Genomic DNA, 12,275 nt, shown 5'->3' on the forward strand with positions numbered 1-12,275 from the left:
TAACCTACCAGAGATATTTGTATATCAGTGTTTATTGTAGTACTTTTTGGGCCAGCAAGAGGGATATGCAAGTAAAGATACCTGCTGCCAAGCTTGGTGACCTGAGTTCTAATTTTTGTACCCACATGATGGAAAGAGAGAATGGATTCCTGATTGTTGTTCTGATTTCTGTGATTGTGCTGTGTCATGTGCATGTCCCCAATAGCTAAATCTTTTAGAAAACAGTCACTTTTTTTGTTTGTTTTGTTTTTGAGACAGGGTTTCTCTGTGTAGCCTTGGTTGTCCTGGAATGCGCTCTGTAGCACATTCAAGGTTGACCTTGAACTCATCAGAGATCTGCCTGCCTCTGCCTCCCAAGTGCTGAAATTGTTATTTAGAATTTTTATTTTATATGTATGGGTATTTTGCCTGTATGTATGTCTGTGTACCATATGTTTGCAGTGCCTGTGGAGGCCAGAAGAGGACATTGTGTCCTCTGGGACTGGAGTTAGAGATAGTGTGACCTGCTATTTGGATGCTGGGAACTAAACCCTTGTCCACTGGAAGAGCAGCTAATGTTCTTAACTGATGAGCCATCTCTCTAGCCTTAGTGGTACTTTTTAATTAGAATGAATATTGTATAGAAGTTTAATATAAAGTTCTTTAGGAAAGATACTAAGGATTCATGTTTCATTCCTTTTTTCATTGAAGGATATGGTTACTGGACTTAGTCCCCTGCTCTTCAGGAAACTTAGTAATCCTGACTTACTCTCATCTACTGGAAAAGCTAAACTCCATCGACAACTTAGTCAGGATGACTGTAAATTACGGAGAGGAAGCCTGGCCAGTTCTCTGTCAGGTAAATACCAAACTTGGTTTTTTAATGGAATGTGGGGCAATGGGCATGTTAGTATGTGGTTTAATGTGCATAAACTCTGGGTTAAATCTCTGGAACCAAAACGGGAGAATAGGGGATAATTGTGGGGTTGTGTGTGTTAACACCCCTTGCATGTTGTTAATATTTAAAGATAAATCAGTTCTCTTAGCATCTTGACAACCTCTACTTTGATAGTATTGTATAGAATGTTGTTGTTTTCTTTCTACTATTTTATACATTCTCTGAATGCTAGCCACCTGAACATCTGTTGGCTAACTAGTATTCTTGGCTACTCCAGTATGATTTTTTTCTCCTTTTACATCTTTATAGATTTCACATTCTTCTCACCTTCACCACCCCACTTCCAACTTTACACCTACCCCTATCCCCCAGCTATGCTGGAAAAATCCAGACCCTTATGTATGTTAGGCAAGTGCTCTGCCACTGAGCTATAACCCCAGCAAAATCACATAATTACCTTTCTGCCTCCTCCAAAGAAAAGACAATTATAAGACCCAAAGTACAAAATTGTAAAAGAAGTCTTGGTTCTTGTAGAAAACAGTTAAAATACAGTATGATTTTATTCAATCAATAGACTGTGGAAAAAAAAAAGTATGGCCAGTAGAGAAGATAAGTAGAGAGGAAAATGTCCTGCTATACTTCTTCCCCAATAGTAAACAGTTTTCAGTTCTTTTTCTTTTGGTTCCTTTTCAGTGATCATCCCCTAAGCCTTATTGTCTCACTGTTGTGCTGTTATTTTTATTTTGCGCTTTCTGCTCTTTTCATAGAATTCTGCTCATCTTTTAAGAACAGGATTACCTTTGATTGTCTGTGGATAAATTGAACTTAAACAAGACTTACTGCTGGGCAGTGAGTGGTGTTGCACACCTTTAATCCCAACACTAGGGAGACAGAGGCAGATAGATCTCTGTGAATTTGAATCCAGCCTGGTCTACATAAAGAGTTCTAGGACAGCCAAGGCTACACAGAGTAACCTGTCTCGAAAAACCAAAACCAAAACAAAACAAAAAACAAAGAAACTAACTGATTTGTATAGTTGTGTGATATTCGCCATGGCATCACATCGAGTTCGGAGGACAGCTGTTATGGTTAGTTCTCCACTGTGCTGATCTGGAGGGTCAGTGAGTTTATATAAGGCTTGGTTGCAAGTGCCTTTACCCCTTTAGCCATTTCAGTAGCCCTATAAATAGGGTTTTGAATTAATAATTAAAAAGAAAACAAGCTGATGGTGGTGGTGCACACTTTTAATCCTAGTACTTAGGAGGCAGATGCAGGTAGATCTCTGAGTTTGAGGCTAGCCTGGTCTACAGAATGAGTTCTAGAATAGCCAGGGCTACAAGGAGAAATACTGTCTTGAAAAACAAAAATAAATTGATAAATGAGTAAATAAATATAAAAAGGATAGCAAAACCAAATAAACCTGGGGCTGGATAGATGGTGTGGAGGTTAAGAGCACTTGCTGCTCTTGCATAGTATTGTTTATTCCCAGCACCCACATGTTTCCTCATGGCCATCTGTAACTACAATTTGAGGGATGTCTGGCTCATCTGACTTCTACAGGCACCATGCATACACACACATGCGGTCAAAGCATTCATGCTCATAAAATAAAGGGAAAAAAAGTTAAAAAAGAAGAAAGCTGTGGGGGCTAGAGGGATAACTAAGTTGACTAGGTCATGTGTGGTGACATCACTTAGAATCCCAGTGCTCTGGAGGTTGCTGGAGTGTAGTGAACTGTCTAACATACAACCTACTTGATTGGTGAGTTTCATTCCAGTGAGAGATGGTACCTGAGAAAAGACACCCAGAGTTATCCTCTGTTCTCCATTACATGTGTACCTCATACCTCATACACATATGCATTTGTGCACATATACAGTGTTTTAGACCAGACTGGTCTCAAACTCATAGATCCTCCCCCTTCTGAGTGGTGAAAGTAAAGATATGAGCTACCATGCTTGGGTCTTTTAGGTTTTTTATTTTTATTTTTTATATATATATTTTAAGATTTATTCATTATGTATATAGTGTTCTGACTTCATGTTTGCCTACATGTCAAGAGAGGGCACCGAATCTCATTACAGATGCTTGTGAGCCACCATGTGGTTGCTGGGAATTGAACTCAGTGTCTTTGGAAGAGCAGCCAGTGTTCTTAACCACTGAGCCATCTCTCTAGTCCCTTAGTTATATTTTTAAATTTAAGTGGCTAAATTTCTCTTTGTAAGAAATATTTGTTCTTTTTCATTTTTTAAAAATTTATCATTTCATATGTGTGGGTATTTTTGCCTGAATGTATGAATGGGCACCATGTGCATCCCTGGTGCCAGAGGAGGCTAGAAGAATTGCATTGGATCCTCTGGGATTGGAGTTATAGAAGGTTGTAATCGACTACACGGGTGCCAGGAAGGGAACCAAATTCCTGTTCTCTGGACAGGCAGCAAGCAGTCTTAGTCATTGAGCTATCTCTCCACCCCTTTTATTTTATTTATTTAATTTAATTTTTTTTGGAGACAGAGTCTATATTTAACACTGGTTAGCCTGGAACTCGCTATGTAGACTAGGCTAGCAGTTGACTTGCAGAGATCCACCTGCCTTTGTCCCTCAAGTGCTGGGATTAAAGGTGTTCACCACCACACTGGGCTCCTAGGGTACCCTTGAATTTGTGGTCCTACTGTCTTTTAACCTCTTGAGTGCTAGGATTACAAGCATGTTCCACATTGCTTGTCTAGAACCCCTCCTCTTTGAGACAGTATCCCCATCTGAAAGTTTTGAGTGGAATCCCCCTGTTTATAATACTAGAGATTGAGCCAAGGCCTCACAGATACCAAGGAAGCACTCTACCACTGAGTTATTTGTCCTTCACTTTATTATTACTTTATCAAGGGCTTTATGGAAAGACATTTTAGGAAAAGGTGTTTGACAAGAGACTTCAAAGATAATTAGGCCTTAAAAATGTATCTAAAACAATAAAGCAGACTAGTTATAAAAAGTTTGTGTATAATGCCAGGTGGGGAAGTCATCAAATTTCTTTCAAGGAAATAAATGACACAGTTGCATTGATTTGGTTAGCAGCAGAATGGAGGATGTGAAGAAAAGGGGGAAATTGTGACTGGTGTATCAGCTCCAGAATCATTGCAATTAATTTAGTCTTCATAGATGACTTTCATTTATTTGCCCTTCCTACTCCCAAAGATAGGTTCTTATTATATTGTCCTGGCTGCCTTGGTACTTACTATGTAGCCCAAGCTGTCCATGTTACTATGCCTGGCTTGACTTTCACATATATTTCAGTGCAATTAATGTAGTTGGTAAACCTACACTGAGCACATGGAATCTGATGAGAACAGTTTAGATTTAGTATTTGCCTTCTGAAATCACAAGGCTCAGGCTCCCCCCTCCCTACTTCTTTGTGTAGCTCTGGCTATCCTGGAACACTCTCTGTCTATACTGGCCTCAACTCAGAGATCTGCTTGCCTCTACCTCCAGTACTGGGATAAAAGGTGTATACCACACCACCCAGCTCAGGCTTGTTTTGAACAATATTTTTGCACCACTCATTGCACTTGAGTAGGGCAGTAGAAGGACTTAGAAAACTTTAGACTGCTAGGCTAAGTGTTAAGGTGTGAGATTAATGTGGTGGTTGAATATTACTGAGAACTGAATATACTCAACTCGCTTCAGTAGCCCACTTGCACGTTCCACCAATAAATAAGTTATCTTAAAGATTCTAACATGGATAAAGAAGAATCTCTCTTGGTTTACGTCAGTATGTTTTTGTCCACTTGACATCATTGTGTTTGTATTTTTTCATTCATTTGTCGACATAAAATTACATGAATGTCTGGGCGATGGTGGTGCACGCCTTTAATCCCAGCACTCTGGAGGCAGAGGCAGGTGGATCTCTGTGAATTCGAGACCAGCCTGGTCTACAAGAGCTAGTTCCAGGACAGCCTCCAAAGCCACAGAGAAACTCTGTCTCTAAAAACAAAACAAAACAAAAACAACGAAAGTTACATGAATGTTTTCTGCCTTGTGTTTGAAGGTAAGCAGCTGCTCCCTTTGTCCAGCAGTGTACACAGCAGTGTGGGACAGGTAACTTGGCAGCCTACAGGAGAAGCGTCAAACCTGGTACGAATGAGAAACCAATCCCTTGGACAGTCTGCACCTTCCCTTACTGCTGGTTTGGTAAGTGATTATTCAGTAAAGATTTGGGGTTGCTTTAGGAATGAATCCTTGATCCTCATTTATTACATTGATGTGTGTTCTGTTTTTATTTTTAGGACTTCTGTAGTTTCTCTAAATAAGACTGAAATTTTTATAAAATATGTTCTGACATCTTTTTTTTTTTTTTTTTTTTTGGTTTTTCGAGACAGGGTTTCTCTGTGGCTTTGGAGGCTGTCCTGGAACTCACTTTGCAGACCAGGCTGGCCTCGAACTCACAGAGATCCGCCTGCCTCTGCCTTCCGAGTGCTGGGATTAAAGGCGTGCGCCACCAACGCCCGGCTGTGTTCTGACATCTTATTTTGTAATTTGTACTGATTACTTATCAAGAAAATAATTGAGTATGATTGTAACTTTTCTTTTGATTTTTGGAGATAGGGTTTCTCTATGTAGGTTTGGCTGTTCTGGAACTCTCCCTGTTGGTCTTAAACTCACAGAAATCCTCCTGCCTGTCTCCCAAGTGCTGGGATTAAAGTTGTGGGCCACCACTGCCTGGCCTCTATGGGTAACACGTGTAGCTGGCTTTGCAGTCTGATCTTCAAGCAAGCTTTGTTAGATCTTAAACAAAATAGCACTCTGTGTGTGTGTGTGTGTGTGTGTGTGTGTGTGTGTGTGTGTGTGTGTACATTTAGGCATGGAATTACTGTTTATATGGTAACTGTATTTAATCATTTGAAGAATTTTGGTTTCTTTACATTCTTGTCATTTTTAGCTGACATTTTGTCTTTAATCATCCAGATGAAAGAAGTTTTTGTTACTTCGATGCTCATCACTGTAATAACAGTGTTGATCATCCTTTCATGTACTTATTGGACATTGTATATCTTCTTCGAAGAAATGTCTGAATTCTTTGCCCATTTAAAAAACTGAGTATTTTTTGCTGTTTTGTTTGATGGTTTTGAGACAGGGTTTCTCTGTATAACAGCTCTGGCTCCCCTGGAACTCACATTGTAGACCAGGCTGGCCTTAAACTCACAGAGATCTGCATGTCTCTGCCTCCCCAGTGCTGGGTGGGATTAAAGGCATGCGCTACCACCACCATCTGGCCAAAACTGAGTACTTTTATTCTCCTTATTTGCTTATTTAATTATTATTATTTTTACATTGAATTGATAGTTGGCTCTCTGAATTCATGAGTTCTAAATTTATGAGTTCTGAATCCTGGCAATTGAAAAATAGGGTTAAAAAAAAACTTTAGAAATTTCCAGGAGGTTTTAAGATGTTAAACTTGAATTTGCTCTGTACCAAATGCTACCCTAGACCCACTTGAGTGAAGTGATGAGTTGTAGGCACAGCCAGTTCTTATCTGACCATTCATACTTTTGGCTTTGATTGTTTTATCTGCTCTTAACATTGTAGACATTTTTTGGTTTTCATTATACAAACTACAATAATAAGCAGTTACAAAGCATTGATATTATAGTAGACACTATAAGTAATCTAGAGCTTATTTAAAATATATGGTTGGATCATATGTAAATGTATGGCGTTTAGATGTTTTTATTTTATGCGTATAATGTTTGACTGCCTGTGTGGATATGACATTACCTGTGTGCCTGGTGCTTAGGGAGGACAGAAGAGGATTTTGGATCTTCTGGGACTGAAGTTACAGATGGTTGTGAATCACTATGTTGGTCCTGGGGACTGAACCCAGGTTGTCCTCTGCAAGAACTACAAGTACTCTTAACTGCTGAGCCATCTCTCCAGCCCAATATGTGGCATTTTATAGAAGGAGTTTGAACAGTTCTTTTATTTTAATATTACTGAGAGATTTTATATTCAGTCCCTGGTGAATACCTTCAGGGAAGAGTTAATTATTTTCTCTGGTGCTTTTCTATCATTAGTTGTTTATTCACCTGCTGTTTACTCACAGGCTAGCTTTTTTTCATCCCAATGCTTAAAAATTTCCAGTTGAATATTTATGTTTGGTGTCACATTTACTAGTTTGTATTAAAGTCCTGCTGTATTTCAATATTCCTCCTGACCCAACTGTTATGTATTTGAAAAAAATCTCAATGAGAATTTGTTAGGGTCATTATATATAGAACCCAGCCTTTAGAGAGCTTTTAGGTTATAACAAGACAACAAAGAATAAACATCCAGTGTAAAAGTAATAAAATGTAACATTTATAGAAATTATATGCTATGATTTTAAAAGTGACTAAAAGGTAGCTGGGGCTCTATCTCAGTTGGTAGCATTCACAGAGCCTGGGTTGTCTCCCTGGCAGTCCATCAACCTGATACAGTAACACATGTTTGTATTCCTGCTCTCAGGAGGTGGAGGCAGGAGATCAGAACTTCAGGGTCATCTTCAGCTTTATAGTTAGAGGCCAGATTGGGAGTACATAAGTCTTTGTCTCAAAACAAAATCCCTAGACTTAAAAAGGAACCAAAAAGTACTGGGTGGTGGTGGTGAATGCTTGATCAGATCTCTGCCAGTTCCAGGCTAGCCTGGTCTACAGAGTGAGCTCAGGACAGCCAGGACTACACAGAAAAAATCCTGTCTCAAAAACCAAAACAAACAAACAAACAAACAAACAAACAAAAGACCCCAAACCCCCAAGTCCCCCAAAACAAACTAAAAGCAACCAAGAGTTGTTTTGACTGTTAATTATCTGGGAGGTAACTTTGCAAAGGCTAGACTTAATTGGAGTCTAGAAAAAAGGCAAACAAAATCCCTTAATGAAGCAAATCTTCTAATTTTTAGGCCAGCTACACAGTGCAGTAGTTTTCAACCTGTTGGTCATGACCCCTTTGTGGATATGCACATATTCTGTATCCTGCATATAAGATATTTACGTTACCATTTATAACAGTAACAAAATTACAGTTATGAAGTAGCAACAAAGTAATTTTATCATTGGGGAGTCACCACAACATGTGTGAGGAATGGTATTAAAGGGTTGCAGAGTTAGGAAGGTTGAGAACTACTGACATACTGTGTTTATGAAAAGGTATTTGGACTTCTCATTTAATATTTCAAGCATGTACTGAAAGGGACATGGTGAGGGTTTAATTGTGTATGTAGAAACTATGATTCTAATTGGCGGTTCCCAGGACATGTTATAAATCAGATCATATATTTATATCTTTATCTGTTCCTAGGGATGGATACAAAAATAGCATTTTGTTCAAGATTGTAATTATTTTTTAAAAAGTGTATGTTGTTGATGGGCATGGTGGCACATGCCTTAAATCCCAGCACGCAGGAGGCAGAGACAGGTTGATTTCTGTGAGTTCAAGGCCAGCCTGGTCTGCAGTAAGTTCCAGGACAACCAGGACTACTTAGATACTCCTCCTACCCCCCAAAAGGTATACACTGTTAAAATTTAGTGTTGAAGATTCATAACAGAGGTCATGTGGTGGTGTAGGCAGGTTGATGTCTATGAGTCCAGGTCAGCCAGGGCTATATAATAGATAATATAGCAGAAAGACCTCTGGGTGAGAAATTAGAAGACCAAGATCTGTCTGATACTGACTGAATTTGAGTGAAGACTAAACTTAATTTGAGCCTTCATTTTCTTATCTATAAAATAATGTTAATTTCTTGTCTCTGTTTTCTTGAGTAATCTTCAAAATTACACTTGTCTGTTTGCTTTTTCCCTCTCGCTTTCTCTCTTTTTCTCTGTGTGCATGTGCCGCTACACATGTATAGTATGTAAATCCCAAGATTCCAAGATAGCTTGTGAGAACTGACTCTTTCATTTCATTGTGTGGATGTTGGGGATCATGTAGGTCATCATCAGGCTTGAAAACAAAGCACCTTTACTTAACCCTGAGCTATCTTCATTGACCCTTTCTTATTTTGAGAAGATACTGCCTTTTTTACAGGTATGATCATTTGTTAGGAGTATGTCTTTACATTGTGTTCCTAGTTATATGAGTGTATCTGGTACATAATAATTTTATAGTTATTAAAGGAGTAGAGAACTTTTAGGATAAGCATATTGGCTATGTGTTATATCTGATTGGATTTATAAAAGTTGCTTGAAGTATGATGCCCATATAAAAAGGTTGCTTAAATGTCATTACCAGCCTGGCATGATGTCAACACTATTTTCCTTTTCTTAATCATCACTTTATCACCTTGATGTATAAAAGATTCCTCGTGATACATTTTGTAAGGAATATTTGTTAAAACAAATAAATACCCACCTCTCAATGTCCTACATTGGGACTGGGGATATAGTTTCAGTGGTAGAACTCTTGCCCAACATGTACATATTGAATATGATATGTTATTTTAGGAACTGTGGTATTTTGAAGTTTTTCATTAATGTAATTTTACTAAAGGAAAACAATTTCAGCTTTTCCTACTACATATCACAACATAGACTTCTCCTATGATCGTAGACCATTTGAGGATCCCACATTTGAAGGTTCAGTCCCAACAATTAGGGTAACTATTTCAGACACTAGTTGCCTGTCTGGACCCCTGGAATTTCTCACTGACTACAAACTTGCATTTCCATGACTATCTGAATAGGCTTGATTAACTTGTTAGCTGGAACCCAGGAAATATACAATGTCCAGTTTATTATGAATGATATTTTAAGGATATAGATAAACAAACCGATGCAGAACTACATAAGGTGAGGTTTGGAGGAGTCCCAAGTGTCTCTGTGAGTTGAGGTGCACCATCCCCATGGCACATGAATGAGTTCTTGTTGGACTGCCTATAAGCCAAGCCTCCATGTTCTCAGTCATTTGGAAGCTGTGTAAACTTAGGTTTTTAGGTTTTTTTATGGAGCCTTTTAGGCATAATTGAAGTGTGGAGAACTGGTATAGAAATGGTTATTAATAGATGCTAATAGTTTGTGGAAACCCAGCTAGGTTTGCTTGTTTAGATTTCTTTATAGTTTGTTTATGAAGGTATAAAGGAGAATTCTTTTTGAAGTGAGGACTTATTATTGTCAGACAAAGGAGGTCAGATAATGTCTTTTTTTTTTTTTTTTTTGGTTTTTTCGAGACAGGGTCTCTCTGTATTGTTTTGGAGGCTGTCCTGGAACTAGCTCTGTAGACCAGGCTGGCCTCGAACTCACAGAGATCCACCTGCCTCTGCCTCCCAAGTGCTGGGATTAAAGGCGTGCGCCACCAACGCCCGGCCTCAGATAATGTCTTAATGGTTAGTTTTAAAAGATTTTTTTCCATTGTAACATATATATATTTACCCTTTTATGGGTAAATAAGATTCCATTATGTAGATATAGTTGTTCCTGTTTATCTGTATTTTTATTGTCCAAGGTTTTAGTTTACAAGAGGTTTTAGCAGTCTAAAAATATATCCTGGAAATTTCCAGGAACAAATAATGTATAATTTTTTAAATGGCATGTATTGTGAGTAGATTGATGAAAGCTTGTATCGTCCTGCTTAGTTGTTCCCAGGATGTGAGTCATTCCTTTCTTCAGCTATATATGTTGTTCACTTAGATTGTATCTTAATAACCATCTTCATTATCAGACAACCATCCTAGTAATGCTGATTTTACTTAATAATTGAACTGAAGCACAAGAACAGCTTAGTTATATGGCAATTTTACTACATATATTACTGTACTTGTTTTAATACAACCTTGTAACTTAAACTTTATCATAGATATGCCTGTTACTATGGTTTGTTCTCTGAGAGTTCATACAGCAGAGCTTTGCTCTCAGTGTGGTGATGTTGAGGTAGGACCTAGTTGAATGTCATTAAGTTTTGGGGAATGCTGCTCTCAGAAAGATTAAGGTAGGTCTTGTAAAATTCTTGTTCCTTCTGGGTACATAATTTGTTTTGAAAGAGAGCCTGGTGCCTGGCCAGATGGATAAAGGCTTTTGATGTCAAACCTGACATACTCCAGACCTACATGGTGGATAGAGAGAGCTGGTTCCTAAAGACTGTCCTATCTTGCGTAAACATATTTCTTGATAGAGCCTTGGCTTTTTTTTATTACTTGAAGCTTCATATTTATTTTGCTTTCTGACTCTGCTTGTGCCTTCAACACTTGGAACGATTTTATGCTGCTCAGTAAAGGAAGACTGCTTGATCTGGTCATGGACATAGCACACACGGAACCATCTTAGGCCCTGCTGATTTCTTTGTTTTAGATAATCTCATAAGGACTTTGGTTTTATAGCATGAAACCCTTGAAGTGGGCACACACCACAAATGAATTTTGGTGCTTTGCAAGCCTTGGTGTAAAGGTAAGCAATTAAAGAAATATAATATAGTGGTTGGAGAGATGGCTCAGTCAAAAGAGCACTGGCTGCTCTTCTAGAGGATCTATGTGTACTTCCCAGTACCCACAAGGTAGCTCACAACTGTCTGTAACTGCAGTTTCAGGGGGTCCAACACCAGGCAGAAGGTGGTACAGACATTACTATATGTAAAATAACCACACATGTAAAAAAATAGAACAAAAAGGTAAAGACATACTGCGTAGGCATTGGTACTACCTATAGTTTTAGCTATCTACTGGAAGTCTTGGAGCATACCTTCTGAGAGTAAGGGGGTGGGATTATGGTATCAGATTTATGTATCTATTTGTCATCACTTGATTGACTTTTGGATTGTCTCTACTTTTTGGCTGTTTTGAAATAGTGCTGCAGTGAGCATTTGTGTACAAATATTTGAGTATATGGTTTAGGACTTTTGAGTAGATACCAAGGAATGGAATTGCTAGATTGTCTGAGAATTCTACTTTTAACTTCCTGAAGAACCACATAACTGGTTTGTTACAGCATTTTATGTTCTTACTAACAAAATGTAAGTGTTCCAAGTTGAGTATATCTTTGTCTTTCTAATGGTCATTCCTAATGGGTGTTAAGGGATGTCTCACTAAGGCTTTATATTTTTAATTTAAATAGAATTTCTGATTATTATTACTTTATTATTATTATTATACTGGTTTTTCAATGCAGGGATTCTCTGTGTATCTTTGACTGTCCTGGAACTTGCTCTGTAGACCAGGTTGGTTGGTCTTGAACTCAGAGATCCATTGCCTCCTGAGTGCTGGGATTAAGGTGTGCTCTACCACCGCACTGCCTCAGATTATTTTATGTCACGTAAATGCTATGAATTTGAAAGAAAAATGTAAAAATCCAAGCTATTCCTTACAGTCTTTTTTTCCATAAAGTCGGTGTGTGTTTGTGCATGCACACACACATGTGTGCTCCTGATGTTTGTAGCAGACATGCCC

The 12,275-nt window shown here is 38.4% G+C and overlaps 1 protein-coding gene across 4 annotated transcripts in view; it reads left to right on the top strand.

The window, feature by feature from the left end:
• The window catches only part of Mast2 (microtubule associated serine/threonine kinase 2), a 146,741-nt gene that overhangs the window by 15,604 nt on the left and 118,862 nt on the right, over positions 1-12,275 (top strand). For all 4 annotated transcript variants that reach the window (XM_040756915.1, XM_040756917.1, XM_040756914.1 and 1 more), the window contains exons 2-3: positions 691-838; positions 4,920-5,062. In XM_040756915.1, coding sequence (XP_040612849.1) covers positions 691-838; positions 4,920-5,062 — 291 coding nt within the window. The remainder of the gene's footprint in view (positions 1-690; positions 839-4,919; positions 5,063-12,275) is intronic.

The sequence above is a fragment of the Mesocricetus auratus genome, unplaced genomic scaffold (assembly GCF_017639785.1).
Source record: "Mesocricetus auratus isolate SY011 unplaced genomic scaffold, BCM_Maur_2.0 Super-Scaffold_100014, whole genome shotgun sequence".
Lineage (NCBI taxonomy): Eukaryota > Metazoa > Chordata > Mammalia > Rodentia > Cricetidae > Mesocricetus > Mesocricetus auratus.